Source organism: Dama dama, chromosome 5 (assembly GCF_033118175.1).
Source record: "Dama dama isolate Ldn47 chromosome 5, ASM3311817v1, whole genome shotgun sequence".
Taxonomy (NCBI): domain Eukaryota; kingdom Metazoa; phylum Chordata; class Mammalia; order Artiodactyla; family Cervidae; genus Dama; species Dama dama.
The window spans coordinates 92,800,449-92,816,469 of NC_083685.1; the positions used below are offsets into that span (position 1 = coordinate 92,800,449).

Sequence of the window (16,021 nt, forward strand, 5' to 3'; positions counted from 1 at the left end):
AGAAAGCAACAGATCAAGATAATAACTAAAAGGCTTACTGAAATAACTGCCCTGTTATTCGTTTAACAAAAAAGGAAATGATGGGTGTAATATCCATGAAGGGTGAGGCCAAAGAGACCAGCTTGGCAGCAGTTCTCTGGCACTGTCCTGGGAGCAGGAGCCCCACCCTGAGTGTCAGGCTGGCCTGGTCTGATGACACACTTCACCAGGGTTTCTCCAACAAACCACCTCATTCTGAGTCTATGCTCCCCGAGCAGCCTTCTCCTAGTTTGGCCTCTGCCGGGATGGAATGTGCTCATCAATAGACACGAGGGTCTGATCACTTAAGCAAGTGGATGATGTTCTCCACTACAGGCTGGAATTTGGTTTCCTGAGCAGATGAGCCCATGAGGGAAGCGAGTCCTGCTTGGCAAACAGGAATATCTGGTTTTATTAGTCATTTTGTATTTCAGTATAACTTAATATTTTGGCATTTCGGGGAGGGTGGGGGTGGGGGATGTCTTTGGATATCAGCTCTTTCTAGGATCCTGAGAAGCAGATCCACTCAGTTCTGACAAACTGTGAATGTACAAGGGTGATGACCCCCCTTTAATGGCCTTTAATGCTAACGTGGATGAACAGACAATCCTCCCTAATCTTTTCCAGCCTCCCTGCTTCCAAACACCTCTGCACTCAGACAGTTCTCTTTTCTTCAAACTGCAACCCTAGGTAGGTAGTCTGGAAGAGTCTCAGGAAACTCTCTGCAGTTGGAAAACTGGGCTCTCCAAATGAGACCACTAAGGTCCTTCCCATGCTTCCAAGGCAAGGGGCATAGATTCAACCCCAAGACAGGGAACTAAGATCCCACATGCTGTGTGGTATAGCAAAAAAAAAAAAACCCCAAAAACAGAAATCCTCCCAAAACTGTCTTTATTGAGACTGTACTCAGACAGGGTTAAGGTTAGAGGGAGAGACAGAAAGAGAAACATTTATTTCCCTCTTCCTACTTTCTTTCCTTTTTTCATGGAGCGCTTCATGAATTTGCGTGTCATCCTTGCACAGGGGCCATGCTAAACTCGGAATCATTCCAGTTTTAGTCTATATGCTGCTAAAAGCAAGTGTCTCTTCCTGCTATCATTCACAGGCCCAGGCCCATCTTACCCTCTCCTCATGTCCCAACTCATGAGGATCGGGGGATAAGAAATAGAGAGAAATAAGGTTAAGAGGACAGAAAGAACTGAGAATGAGTAGAATATTGCAAATCCATCTTCCTTCTACTCAGAACAAGGTCAGAACCTTCCAAAAGGCATGTGGAATCTCGCTCCACACTCCGTTATCCCTCTCACTTCAAACTCTGATCTGCTTAGGCCAGCCTAAGAGTTCTGAACTAATAATCTTTCTCCCACCAGTCCCCAGCGGGAACTGGACACAGCCTTCCTTGTTCAGAGCTCTTTTTAAAAGACCCATGTCTAACTGAACAGATCTAAGATTCAAGACACTCACACTGCATGATGGTAGGTTCTGAATGTAAAGTCAGCTCCCACTGAAGAAGCCACCCTCCCCTCCCTCACTCCCTGCCTCTCCTCACCATGGGATATTTAGAGATAGTTTTTCTTCTTTTGGCCACGGATCAGAACAAGATGCTAATAAACATAAGGCGTCTAGAAAAATGCCCGTCAGCTGTAGCTCACTCTCCCCAGAACTACACAGAGGACAGGAGCGGCTCAGAGGGCACAAGCTGTGAACCCAGAACCCCGCCCCAGGCACACAGCAGTCCACACTATCCGTTTGCCTCCTTTATGCCAAGTTGGCTAAGGTTCTTATGATGCATGCTCAGTGCAACTCTCTGAGACATCAGAAAAATTCACCTTTGGCCCCAGACCAGACACATCCAGCCATGGTGCACACTGTGTGTCTTTTAAGAAAGTGTGCGTGTGCCTCTTTTCCAAGAATTGAACAGCTTCCTGTCTGATGCTTAGGGAACAGCGATGTTTGCATTTTCAGCTATAGGAATAAAACTAAGCATTACACATGCCAGGTCCCACTAATGACTGAGCATCTCCTGATACAAGGTTCTTGAATGAACAATGACCAGACAGCAATGACCCTGTCTCTAGATGGCAGTCATTCCCTCCACAGGATGAGGACCACACAGATTTTCCTCATCAGATAGAATCTAGGGAGTGCTGGGTCCCCACAAAAGAGACAGATAAGTGTCAAAGTACATGTAAGCAGAGGCTGGCAGGAGGACCCCACAGCCAGACTGTCTTCACCAACAAATGCAGACTGGCTGGAGGGAAATCCTCTTAACTCACAGTCAAGTTCTAGGGACCTTGAGGGACCCCCTACCCAGGATATTCATCAGTAATAGCATGGGCTGTCCAAGAGGTCTACTTCGAAACAACCCTCAAGACTTAGGAATTTTGAAAAGCTAGGAGTGTGAACTACTCAAAGGGAATCCCAGAATGTCTAGAATAGAAAATCCAGAGACAAGATTAGTGAAGATTAAGAGAAGCCTTCCACTCCTACTCCCACCTTCAACTACAGAACATGCAAGTCGAGTGGAAGGCGCTGACTCATGGCTCTTGCCAGTGATCTCCCTCTTGCTGGTCCTCCCCTCCTCAAATCTGGTGTGCAGAGGGCAGGTGTTACATAACATACTTGGGGGACAGCTGTTTCTGAGTCCTTTGTCATCACACATTGGGCTTATTTTAACACTTCTCCAATAATAACAGGTTCTCCTTGCTATGTTTTCTGGTGTATAAGTCTGGTCCTTCCCCCAGGCAGGAAGGTAACCCTAACAGGCTCTTTCCTATGACTGCCTCTCTCTTTTAAAAAAAAAAATCTTTTGGCCACATGGCATGTGGGATCTTAGTTCCTATGATCAGGGATTGAGCCCATGACCCTTCCGCTGCGTGGAAGCACGCAGTGCTAACCGCCGGACCACCAGGGACGTCCTGCACTGCCTCTCTCAAGAGTCCCTGAACCTCATTGCTGCTTTTCAAGCCAAACATGAATATATACCATTAAAACTGGAAATTTCAGCATCTAACAACAAGGGAGGGGTGTAAAAAGATCCTAGCACATTCAAACAATGGAATTCTGTGCAACCATTAACCAATTTTTAAAATAGACTATAGGTAGTGACAGGAAATAGGTTCTCCATCTACTGAGTAAAAACAGGCAAGTTAATAATTAGTAAAATTTGACCCAAAATTTGTCTGGAAAACATATCTGGAGGCTTTATACACACACACACACACACACACACACACACACACACATATACATCTATGTATATAAAAGCATTTTAAAAAAGGATTAGAAAGACACTAAAACGTTAACAGCGACTAGAAAATAGAAGGATCATGGGTGATTATTTTCTTATGTTTGTACGTATTCTCCAAAACTTACCCAGAGGACATTACTTTTGTAATGAGTAAAAACAATAAAAATTATCACACCATCCCCAAATAGGAGGGACTGGTTCTGTGCCAGATTGGGCTGGGGCTACTTGCTGGTTCCCACCCAGCTGGCTGCCAAATCGCACTAGACAACACTGCCACTCACCACCAGCCTGAACAAAGACCCCAAGCTCATCCTTCCACTGGCTTAGTCTGGAAAATGAAGGCGGGAGACAAAACCCCAACGCACTGCCACCCGGGGCCTACTTGAGCACACCCTCCATCCACGGTGGGTCTGCACTCACCGGTCCTGCAGTAAGGGTAGGCATTCCATGCTTTTTCATGTATATTCAGGGCTCCCTCTGGGGCCAGCATTCGAACAAACGTGGGCACTTTGCTGTAGTGAGAAAAGGGTTACGAAGAGAAACGGGGGAGAGAGTTAGAAGACAGTGTGTTTCTGTGGCACACCTTCCAGGTCACACTTCCAGGCTCTTCACTGGGGAGTTGACACTCAAGTTCTCATGAGACCAGCAGGTTACTCTGGTTGCAAAGAGCCAGCGGTCAGAGCCCGACACCCCAGCTCCGCCAGCTACTAACGTGCACCTGCAACCTGCCCCATGACCTGCCAGAAACAGCACAGCAGGTGAGGCCCCGGGCTACCTGCTGTGGCTCATCAGTCCCTACACTATCGTTACACACCCTTCCAGAGCTTACTGGGCCCAGGGCACAGCACTACACCCTGCAAGGACGAGATATCTCTGAGACTGGACCAGAGGGACTGGCTGACTGACTTGGAATAGGGGATCCAAGGTGATCTGATATGCTGGGGTCAGTTCTGGGTTGCCAGGAGGGCCCCAGGGCCATCTGCCTTTCAGGACAAAATAGTTTCTTCTACTCAATTCTTATCTCAGGTTACAGAACAGCAGGTATGAAAAGTATGAGCACTTTTTTTTTTTTTTTTAGCACTTTTTATTTATTTATTTTTTAAGGTATGTATATTCTTCTGCCTTAGTGTTTTTGGTTTTTAAAAAATAGTTATTTATTTGGCTGCATTGAATCTTATTTGTGGCATGTGGGATCTAGTTTCCAGGTTCAGGGACTGAACCTGGGCCCCTTGCATTGGGAGTGTGGAGTTTTAGCCACTGGTCCACCAGGGAAATCCTCCTCTACTTTAGTTTTTAACTGGTAATCTATGCAGTTTAGCAGGTGCCAATAACCTCATCAGCTTTGGTGCCTGAGGCCTACGAAAAACGAGCTACCCCCAGGAAAGAGCAAACTTCGAACGCAGAGAGCAGCCCACTGAGACCCGCTCACTCACAGCCACACTCTTTCAGGCATCCGTGTGTGCCAGGCACCGGTACACGCACAAATCACACAGACGTGGCCCCTGTCCTCAGGCAGCGCACTGTGAGAACACATGAATGGGGAGGTTCCCCAGGGAGAGAAAGGTTTACGTGAAAACAGAGTAGCGCGTGGGGTAGGCCTGAGCTAGACAAGAGGCCGGGGGTGGGACGGGAAAAGCTGGGGGAAGACAGAGAAGTTCAGAGTAACTGGCGTAAGGCATGAGGTGGGGAACACGGGAGAACAAGCAGAGGCTGAGTCACAGGAGATCTTGCATCTACATCACAGAGGATGGACTTTGTCCTGGGGGCAAAGGGCCATCTATAGCTTTAAAGCTGGGGAGCAACAGATCTGGACAGAATACTCGGAGCTGTGCGGACAAGTGGTAAGTAATCCAGACGAGAGACTGGAAGGAAAGAGAAACGCTGGCGATAACCAAGGACATGGACCCAAAAGGACTTGATGTGATATGATGAAGAAGGAAGAGGGTGTGGTGAACCTGTGGTTTCTGATTGGGAAAACTAACAGCTGATAGGAAGGCTTTGGTCCTCATGAGGAGAGGTGGCCATGGCATACAGCACTGTTGGTTTGGTTTTAGTTTTCTTTTTCAGCAGTTGGGTGTCTTGCGGTTAACAGTTGTGGTGGGGAGGGAATTCCCTGGTGGTGAAGTGGTTAGGACGTGCGCTTTCATTGCTTGTGGACCTGGGTTCAGTCCTTGGTTGGGGGACTAACTCTCCACAAGCTGCATGGCATACCCAATAAAAAGACTAGTGGTAGGTAGGTTCAAAACTTCTATCCTCTCCATAAGGAAGAGGGTGAGACAGGGCCTACCCTCTACATGTAGACCCTCCTCGACTGAGTCTTCAGGAATCAACTGGCCCCTGCTACCAGCCTCACTATCTCTTTTCAAAGTTCCCATTAAAAAATGTTGGGCTGGCCAAAAAGTTTGTTGGGTATTTCTGCAGCATCTTATGGAAAAACCCCAGTGAACTTTTTGGCCAACCCAATACAAATGCACTACAAGGAAGGTTTGTCCTGAGCCTGACTCTCATCAATGGCTCAGAAAGAATGGGTGGGCAGTCAGCTCAAAGGTCAAAGGGGAGGCACAGAGGGAAAAGAGCACAATGCCGAGGAAATGGGATCATGGTGAGATTTTCTCCCCACTTCAGTGCTGCTCTCCACGCTCTGGCACTCACAGAACTGTGGACCACCCCTGGGCTGGCGCTTCTACATCCCTAAAGCAGACTTCAATTAGCAGTTTTACCAAATGAAAATTGAACTGCTTTGTTCAGTTGAATGGACTAGAGATTAAGGTTCAGGTCTATGTTGCACAGCCACGCAAACATACTTAATGCCACTTAACTTAAAAATGGTAAAAACAGTGAATTTTGTGTTGTGTACATCTTACCACAACTATAAAAAGAAATTGAAGGCTTATTTTTTCCAGTACTGGGTCGTTTCTAAAACAAGCTTGATTCAACATCCTCTTGAGCTGGTCCATGTTTACTATGACTTTCAATGTTCTTTGGGCCAGTTTACTGAAATATTACTGTCTTGGTTAGGGATTCAGCAATTGTGTGATTTGCAACGGATTCTGGTACCCAAATCAGTTTGTGCCATACTTTTAAACACTTAATGGTTTTAGACTAAAGAGAGGTACCAAAAATTTCTCCAGGACCTGATTTCATAACATCAGAATTTAAAATACTATCTGAAGCCACAATTTTACTTTTAGGCACATTTATTATAGATTTACACACATTTAACACATCAAAGGATCTGTGCAGAAGGAGTTTTAGTGGAGGACTGCCTGTGAACATGTGGAAATAACGGTAAATATACTTCAAGACTGGTGAAACCACTGCCAGCACGTCTGTTCAGACTGCATGTGCTTTAAAAGAGGCCAAATGTGCTGACAGCGAAACAGTCATGATAAGAAAAGAAAGAAGAGATCGCATCTGTCAGATAACATAACAATAAAGGAAATGAACACCCACTTACACACACACACACACTCTTTGTACTCACAGACACTGAAAGGGCCCACAAGAAGATAAGCACTATCACTTCTGGGGACTAGGAGCTTGGTGGGGCAAGTAATACTTTAGAAACAAACAGAACAGCCTTTAAAAAGAGCAAAGAAGAACCACCTTTACCCACTGTCGCAGGTGAAGCAACTTGAGTGACCGGCTTAACCTGAGAATACACCTGCAATGAGCTGCTGTCTGCACTCTGACAGCGGGCCGCCACCCTGGCTCTGCTGTGGGGCACCTACCTCTGTAAGTGGTAGATCTTGTGCGTGTATTGGCCTTTCTCGCCGTCCTTCTCATATGGTTCGTTCACCAGGACCTCCACGCCTTCACCACCACCCGTTTCATTTTTGCTGGCCTCAGCCACAGAATACAGCTGCCCTACTTGATACTGAAGGAACACAGAGAGGGGAGTTACTGCCAACACAGAATATTCTCGAGGGTTGCACACAGTCCCACTGTGGGAGCTGTCCAGTGAGATGGCTCTGGGACCCCTGAATCCGGGGGCTCATCCCGCAGGTCCTAACGTGGCCTGGCCCAAATCCCCCTGGAACCGCTGACAACGCCGCTCTGTGGCCTTCCTTTAGCCGTCAGAGGTGTCTAATTTCGTCCTTCCCTTTTTCACATCCTCCTGCAAGGTTTAAGGAGGCAGGTGAATATAGTTTTCACACCACTATCCAGAAAATAGATTATAGAATCCAAGGTAGTTTTTGCTCTGTCCCTGACTCCAGTCCCAGATCCCCAAACAAGATCGGGCTGGTTGCTAGAAGTCTCTTTATCCCATCCACCTTAACAGACGTGACTTTCTGTAAACAAACGCACCCAATGCTCCGTGAAATCCACAACCCCTGCTGTAATACGGGCTCATCTTTTTGCTTCTGCTTCAGCATTGGGCCCCTCCTCCCCTGCCAGCACCTCAGGGAGAAGTCTTGCAGGCAACCAAATCTCCTGATGCTTTCCTGATTCCTGGTGGGGCTGAAGCAAGTGCCCTGCTTCTCGTATTCCACAGCACAGATTCCTATCCCATGGTGCTGGCCAGATGCACCCTCTACATTGGCACTTACTAGGTGGCCAAAGCCTAGTTTTCCTTTATTTGGGTCACATGCCACACTATCAAGTCACCAGTCAAGATTCCTGGCCGCCTCTGATCCCCTCAGGACAACACAGTATGAGGGCCAATGACCTGGGCAGTGCCCAAGGATGGCCCTTCTGTTTAGAGGGGAAAACAAGATAAGAAGAGAATAAACAGCAGCTGTTAAAGCAAGAAGTTACATCTATACCAAAGGATGCCTCTTCCCTGTTATGGCCAATGCCATGAGCCACAACAGTTTAGGGAGTATGAGGAAAAGAGAAAAAGGTACTTGATTACAGTTCGGGGAAGAGATGGGGATCGAGGTTTCCCTCACCCCTCCACACCCCTTCCCCAAGCTCCTGGTACTCCCGGGAGCGAAAGATAAAAGTCTTTCTCTCCTTGAGATTAAAGCAGAAAAGCCGTGTCTCTGGGCAGCTGCTGCGGAAGCTCCTGCCTGCAGCAGCAAGGAGCAGTGCGGCTTCCCCCACTCCACCTCAGCCTTGGAAGGCCGCTCTAGCCGGCAGCCTCCCAAGCTCCGCAGGGATGTTTCTGGGCAAAACCTGCAAGGTGAAGCAGCACGCCAGGACAAGTCCTGTTCACTGCGAGGCTGGAAGAACCCACCTTCCAAAGCAAAGACATAGTACAAGGTGCCAAGGAAAGACCCAAGCAAACCAGCAAGGCTCAGTTGATCCCGTGAAGAGGCACGTCTGGGTGAGAGCCAGTCCCCTTGACCTTGCTACTCTACAGTTACATCAGGGCTGCCTCAATGCCCCCAGGGAACCCCAGGCTGTCCCGGTGCCTTTCCAAGTCCAAGCCCTAATAGAGGCATCCATGAAAACCCCTAGCAAGTGGGTCAGGGTTTGGCTGAGCCAGAGGATCCTAAGAAGCAGCAGTGAGTCTGTTTCAGAGAAGAGTCATGAGAACATCTAACCACTGACTCAGCAATCCTAAAGGGCAGGCCAGGGAAAGGGCCTGGTGGAGGGGACTGGGTTGCCGGCTGGTGGTGCTGCTTGGGGAGGGGCCCGCACATTGACTAATCCCCTTCATTTGGTTCCTCTTTAGCTGCAGGAATCAGAGGGCAGGCTCTAAGAGGATCAGTGTGCGGGGCTGGCATCTTTCCCTTTTAATCTCTCTTGATATTCTGATCCTTTAATCCCAATGAGACATGTGAAGGCGGTTTTGTTAATCCAAAGGGGTGAGCAAGACTGGCCTCCACAAGCCACCAGTGAGGGACACTTTTCATGTCAGAGGGTTCCCTTTGGCACTGGGGCTCCGCACCCTGCGAAAACAGAAAGCAGCCAGACTCTGATGGCATAGAGGTGGGGGCTCGGGGCCAGAACGTTAAATCAGATAAAGAGCCTTGGGGAGACCAGGACTGCAGCCTCCTCTGGCCCAGAAGGGTGCTCCCTGCCCTGGAGAGCTGCTCCTTTGCTCCCAAGAACTAAGGAAAACAGAGGCCCCACCAGGCTGGCAATCTGGAAGTGGGAGCCCAGGAAGACGTAGTGGGTGGGCCTGAAACATGTCGTGAAAAACAGTGCAGCTGTTGGTCCCACCCCCATGGCTCTGCCAAGCCAGGTACTAAAGGGGCCTGGTACCGTGCATCTCTGGAAGAGAAGTAAAAAAGCCCTATCCACAGGAGGGGGAAAAGGCAGGCTGGACTGAGTAAGAGACCAGGGGTGGATACAGCACGTTAAAGGGCCAGGGCTCTCTGGCTCTGCTGTGGAACTTCTAGAAACCCTGCCCAGTGTTAGGCCAAAGGCTCTGGCCAGCCACAGCCAATTTCACCCCCAAACATTGACTCAAGCCATCGGGATGGTCATGAAGACAGGGTCTTCTCTCTTTTCTTCCCCTTCCAAAATGATAAAGCGCCAAGGGCCTCCAACTGGGAAGTGAATCCAACTGCCACATGACACTGGGCTGTTTCCAGTCAGGATGGGTTATCGATAAAGACTCTGAGAAGGCTGGTCATTACTTATTTCTTCTAGGGCTTCCCCACTCAAGATTTTCTGATCTTCTGGAACTAAGGTTCAGTCAGCCAAAGAGCGGCTCCTGCTTCAACCGACACAGGCCAAGCACCGCTTCCTCTTCGGTGGTTTCTGGCTGGGAACAGGTTGACCATCACCAGGCTTACAGATGAATCCCAACCTGTGCTTATTTCCCAAGCTTCTGCTTTCAGGCTTGGTTCACCCCACCTCACCACTTCCTCAAGGCTCCAAAAAAAAAAAAAAAATAACAAGCCATCACAAACTGAAAACCACCAGCTGCAGACGCTCTCAAGGTGTCTTCCCCTTTCCCGCCCTTCGTGGCCCCAGCATGAGCAATCGGCCCAGAGCTGCCCTGGACAAGTGCCGGCCCTCCTGCATCTGCCGCCTCGCTCAGACACTGACACTTGTCATTAAAATCGAGACACTCCCTGGGAGAAGAGATCCGTTTCACCCCTGAACGCCACTTGGAGGTGCTTCTGAATTCCCGGGGAGACATGTGCCTCACTGGGGCGTGGGACCTTGCCCTACAGCAGAGAGGGAGTCACTGGACCCCCAAGGGCAGAGTTTCAGGGCAAGTGACATGCTGGGCCTTCTTACCTGGTCTCCTGGTTTGGAAAATCATCACTTGCTATTTTTTATAAAGAGACCAAGGACCCCAAAGGAGATGGGTTAGCAGGGACCGGCCCCCCCCGCAAGCCAACAGCTGTCAGCCCAAGCACGTGATTCCCAGGCCCCCAGTACATCTCAGGGGTCACAGCATCCACCCAGCCAGCCCCTCGCCCAGCCTCTCAAGTCTCATTTCTCTTATCCCCCTCTCCCAGAACTCCCCTGTCCTGTCCGAGGTCCACCCCTGACCCCTCCCCCAGGTCTCTATAGCTCTCAACACGGAGATGCAGCCCACCCTCCCACTCATCTCAAGTGTGCTGCGGGCCCTGTTGGCCTGATCTCAATTTGCAAAGGACCGTTTCATATGTGGAATCGAGTGGAAGTGCTCAAGGGAGCTGACACTGCAGGAAAGAATGACTGAGGGCAGCACCGTGGCTGAGCAGCTTCACCCAAAGTTTAGCTTAGCTGGAAGCCGGGGGCTCTGTCGGTTCTGAAGGGATCAAAGAACAAGACTGAGCTGGGAGAGGAGCATGAAGGAAGTTCAGAGGAAGGGCGGGACGAGGGAGGCTCCGGGGCAGTGTTCTGCTGTTCCAGAGACCAACTCTGAGTCAGCTCGGCCTATGAACCTTCGTGTGGTCAATCCTGCCAGATCGCAATTCACGGGGACGTCGGGCCCAAGAACCATAAAAGGACAGAGGCCAAGCCAAGCCCATTTGTCATTCCCTGCCCTCCGTAAAAGGAGGGTTCTGGCCTCGGCCTTCCTAGCAGTCACCTAAGTGTAGCGAGGAAGGGCCTCGGAGGTTTCAGCCCTGCTGGTTTGCTGCACAAGCAGAGAGGGCCAGGCATGCCTCCCTGTCAAGTAACGGAGGTCTCAGAAATGCACGTCCTTAATCTCCTCAGTAACATGTCCTCAAACGGGCAGAGTTCCAGCAGGTTGGGGGGGGTGGGGTGGGGGCTGGTTTTGTGTCTATCCATGGTTATCTTGCTGGCCAACAGCTTGAGGCAGGTCACACACAGTTGGTCAGATACATGAAGTGCCTTCCCGTAACTGAAAATCGCACCAGGAAAATTCACACTGAGTACTGATTATCTCTATGCTAGGACAAACATGAAAACCAGGCGAAGATACTAGTGTGAGCTGCCTGGAGCCCAGCTCAGCTGAGGGTCACAAGCAAGCATCTCCAACTCTGGATAAAAAGAGGAAAAAGGACTTACCTCCTCGACAGACACAGGTAGGATGACTCGACTGCAAGAGAGGGAAAAAAGAGGGTCAGTCTGGGACTCTGAAAGCATGGTTCTGGAACAGGATGTGGTGTTGCCTGTGACACTGCCCTCACTGTCAGAACCCCAGCAGAGAACGGTCTCCTGAGTGCTTCAAGGCTGGGACCCTGGTCCCACTCAGAAACCTGCGATCCAGTGCACACCCATCCCCTTACCAGGTACTTCCTAGGCCTCTGGCTCATGTTTGGAGCTGTCCTCTCCTCCCTCTCCCCGACAAATACCTTCCCCAACAACACAGGAAGGTAACACAGGAGGACCCACCCCTGTACACTCTGAAGTCGAGACGGGGATTCAGGCCCAAACAAGCAGGCCCTGGAAACTGACATCTCTGGGGACCCCACCTCCCAACAGCAGCCCTCAACATGAAAAGTTAGGAAGAGGCCAAGCTCCTTGGAGCATTAATCACCCTAAGAGCACACGCCAACCATCTCAGGGCCAGATACTACAAGCCATTACCACAAAGCCACCAAGAGAGGACACCTAACTCGTGTTCTGACCTCTAGAAGCTGTCCAAAGGCACCCCAACCCATCACTTTCTTTTCCTTCTTCTCCATTTCCATGACAACCAGTTTTGCTGGGGGTACCACCAGTCAATCACCTGATGGAGAAGCCATGACCAGCAAAGCCCCAGACCGGGCAGAACTCCACATACACAGACAGGGGCGAGGGGCAGGGCCCTGCTGAGGGTGGCTTGCATTTGTAACGCAGAGCAATGGCCAACCCCCAGCTCAGAGCCCTGGGGTCTGAGAGTTGAGACAAAAACACTTGGCTGTATTCCTACTAATCAAGCCAGCTCCCAAGCTCAGATTCTCTGTTCCCAAACCCTAGCTGGGAGCCCCTGGAGCCTCCTGCATCTTGTGTGTCCGCTCTTCTTCCTGGGCCGTGGTTCTGCCAATCGCAACCCTTGCTCCAGGCTGGTAAATAGCCCGCTCACTATTCTCTAGTCCCGCAAAGGTCCCCAGACAGCAACAGGCACCCAGAGGGGTCTGAGAAAAACATCTCAATCAAGGCAAGGCACAGAGCAGGAAAGTAGCAGGAAAAACAACATGAGTTCCAAGTCTTTACTGCCGGCTAACTCTCCTCCCCTAGGATGACTCAAATAACGTAAACCCTGCAGGTTTTTGGAAGCTGCCCCTAATGCTCTCCTCCCATCAGAGAGAGCTGACGGCTCAGAGAAATACTTCCAACGTGGAGGCCACAATTTCTGCACCCTCAGAAGAAACTTCCTAGAAAACAATACACCTTTTATCTTCAAGAACAATGGTAAAAAAAAATCACATCCAAGAATTTGCAGAAATCAAATCAAGGAGAATTTTGCGAGAGGAAGTGCTGGACAACCTTCAGTCGCTGGGTGGGCACTGAGTCTCCACCCGAAAGAGACCTGCATCAGTCAGTTTCTGACAGGATGCTCTGACGCTGTGACAGGACAGCGGCACACCCAGATGCTTCTCCCAGGCTCCCTGGGAGCAAAACCACTTCAGCAGCAATAGGGTGCAACTGCAAAGGATGGGGCCACAGAGGCCGTGTGGGGCTGGGACCGGAGCCTCGCTCACTTCAGTGTGACCTTCACTCACAGTCTCTCCAGAGCTGCAGCGCTGCACCCACAGCCAAGCGTCTCCGATGCCCCCCTCTGGGGCCCCCCACCCAGGGATGCACACACATACACACACATGCCCGAACACACTCAGGGCACAAGTTGAGCAGGAAGGAAATGCAGATGCCAGGCAGGCTCTGTATCCCTGGCTCCTTGGACCTTTCCCTGGCAGGCTTCAAGGGAAGGAGAACAAAGACTGAGAGGGGAGGTTCTCTCTTCAAAATTCACTCAGATCTCTTCTGAAGGTCCCTTCCCTTCCCTGCCTGACCGTCTGCACAAAAACTACAGGTTTCTACAGATGCTAGGATTCGACTGGGAATAGACAAAAGAATCAGGACAGTGGGAAAAGTCTGTCATCTGGACAGTCAAGATTAAAATTCAAAGTGCACCCGACCCTCCTCTTGCTGGCTTCCCAAGCAAGATTCTACCTTCTCACCACACAAAACTCTGCGCTCTGGCTCAATCAGCATCAGATTGGATGTCAAGGAACACAGTGGAGGGACTTTGAAATAACGCTCTTCAGACGAGGTGTCAAGCTGCGATGACACCTGGGTCTCTTCCCTTTGCTATCCAAAACTCCACACTATGTCCTAAACATCCTAAACACCTCCAAGGAGCAGGCCAGCTAGAAGGGGGCAAAGTCCTTTCACTGACAAAATGAAACAGCTCTCAGCACACCTGCCTGGCTACCAGGTGAGGTCCACCAGTTGCTCTCGACCCCAACATCTCCCACTTCCGGACACCTCCCACTTCCTGACTTCCTGGGCTTCTGGCTCAATGCTGTCCACTTGTCCTCCCCTCCAGGAAGTATGGTTTCCCTGAAAGTTCTGCGCGTATACATCTAATCTCCCCTCTCCCCGCCATCCCCCTGTCCCCAGTCTCTCCTCTTGGAAGAAGAAGGGAAAAAGAAAAGTCCTAAGATGTTTACTTGGAACCACGAACTTCTGGAACGGATCGCTTCATATTTGAAAGATGTAGCAATCCAGACATCCCCACCTGTCATCCAGTCCCCTGGATTTCACAAGCAAGCCCATCTCCCTGCAAGTCCTACCAGAAGTCACTCCCACCACCCCAACCCACCCTCACTACTCAGAAACTCCCTCACTCTTCACCGGTTTTCCTCAGTCAATGGCTTGATGACAAATACCAATCTGTCACAGCAATTTCCCCATGTCTTTGTACCAAGACTGAGAACCCTCCAGACACAGGCTGGCCCTGGCCACCCCCACCCCAACTCTAACAACATGTATATTTACTCACAATCATACTTTTTCCAAACTGTCTTCCTCCCTAACACCCTGGCCTGCTCCATCATCATAATCCTCTCACTTCGGCCCCTGACCAATATTTTCTGGACTCCTCACCCTAGTGTCCCTAAGTCCTAAGCAATCATCCTTTTTCCTTGAATACTTCCTCCTGTGTCCAGCACTAAAGACATATGTCACACGGCCAGTCCCCTGCTATCTCCTCATACCCTTCCCTTGTCACTCTGCCTGGCCCGGACTCCCTAGTCCATTTCCTGTGTCTGCTTAACACAGTCCTTGCCCTGATGCCTAAGGCAACACTCCTCACACCCCAGGTGGCCCTCCACACTCCATCCATCATCTCAACTCCATTCCAGAAGCTGTCTTACCTGATCTCCCAGTGCCCCTTGGCAGTATTTTGGCCCAAATCCCTCCCCACCCCTGGCCCTGTCTGCCCTTGTCTAACTGTTCCTGGGCCACTCGGACAACTCCTCCTTCTGCCGGGGGTCCTCTCTGCCACTCCTGCAGCTCTGAATGGCCCTTTCCTCCCCCAGTCTCCACTCCAGGACCACCCCACGTCTCATCCAGCGCTCTCGATTCCTTCTCATGCTCTGTCCCGCTCTCACTGTCCCCTTGACCTCATCCCAGGCCTGCCTGGCCCTCTTTGTCCCCTCAGCCTCCCCTCAGGCCTACTCGGCCCTCGCTGCCCCTTGGGCCCCACCTCAGGTGCTGTATCCCTCCCTCTCTACCCCCCGTTCGGCCCACCTCCGGCCCTGGCTGTCCCCTCAGCCCCTGCTGGGCCGCCCAATAACCCATCCAGCGCTCTCCATGCCGTCGGGCCCCGTCCGGCCGCTGCATCCCCTCCGCCAGGCCATCAGCCTCCCTGGTCGTCATCCTCGACTCTCCCTCCCTCCTCGCTTCCGCACGGCCGGCTGGACACTCACTACTCCTTGAGCAGCACCATCTCGCTTCGCGGCTCGGCGGCTGCCTGCTGCCAGTCCAGCCTCCCGCCCGCTTCCTGACGGCCGCTCTCCCCGTGGCCCGGCCCGGCCCGGCTGCCTGTGCGCCTTCGTCGTGGTCTGCTCTGTCCCCGCCGCTCTCGCTGCGGTCGCCGCGCCGGCTCCTGCCGCCCCGGCCTCGCAGCCTCCCGCGCCGCTGCCGACGCCGCCCGGAGCTCCGGTTCCGCAGCGCCGCGCGGGGGCGGGGCGTCTCTGCGGCAACCAGAGCGTCACGCGCCGCGCTGCGCGCTGACCTCACGCGGAGGCGGAGCCTTCTCGGGTCCGCCCCCTCCCGTCCTTAAGTGGGCCGCGGCGGCGGCCTCCGCGTCCTGGGTGGGTCCGCACGTAAGCCAGACCCGAGCAGTAGGCGGGGCCGACACCCAGGTGTCCCGCAGGGTCCTAGGATGACTGTTTATCTGCAGGCAGAACAGATGCCACTGTGCGGTTGGGCCTGACCTGTTGTGTGGTTTGAGATCTAGGAAAGGTT

General features: G+C 51.4%; 1 protein-coding gene and 1 pseudogene across 1 annotated transcript in view; both read right to left on the reverse strand.

The window, feature by feature from the left end:
- PITPNA (phosphatidylinositol transfer protein alpha) overlaps positions 1–15,692 on the reverse strand; it is a 36,364-nt gene extending 20,672 nt beyond the window's left edge. Inside the window, exons 1-4 of the mRNA XM_061143053.1 lie at positions 15,481–15,692; positions 11,633–11,663; positions 7,000–7,145; positions 3,689–3,780 (exon numbers count right to left, since the gene is read on the reverse strand). Coding sequence (XP_060999036.1) covers positions 3,689–3,780; positions 7,000–7,145; positions 11,633–11,663; positions 15,481–15,500 — 289 coding nt within the window. The 5' untranslated portion in view covers positions 15,501–15,692. The remainder of the gene's footprint in view (positions 1–3,688; positions 3,781–6,999; positions 7,146–11,632; positions 11,664–15,480) is intronic.
- LOC133058114 (U6 spliceosomal RNA) lies at positions 997–1,097 on the reverse strand (annotated as a pseudogene).
- Positions 15,693–16,021: the final 329 nt, after the last annotated feature.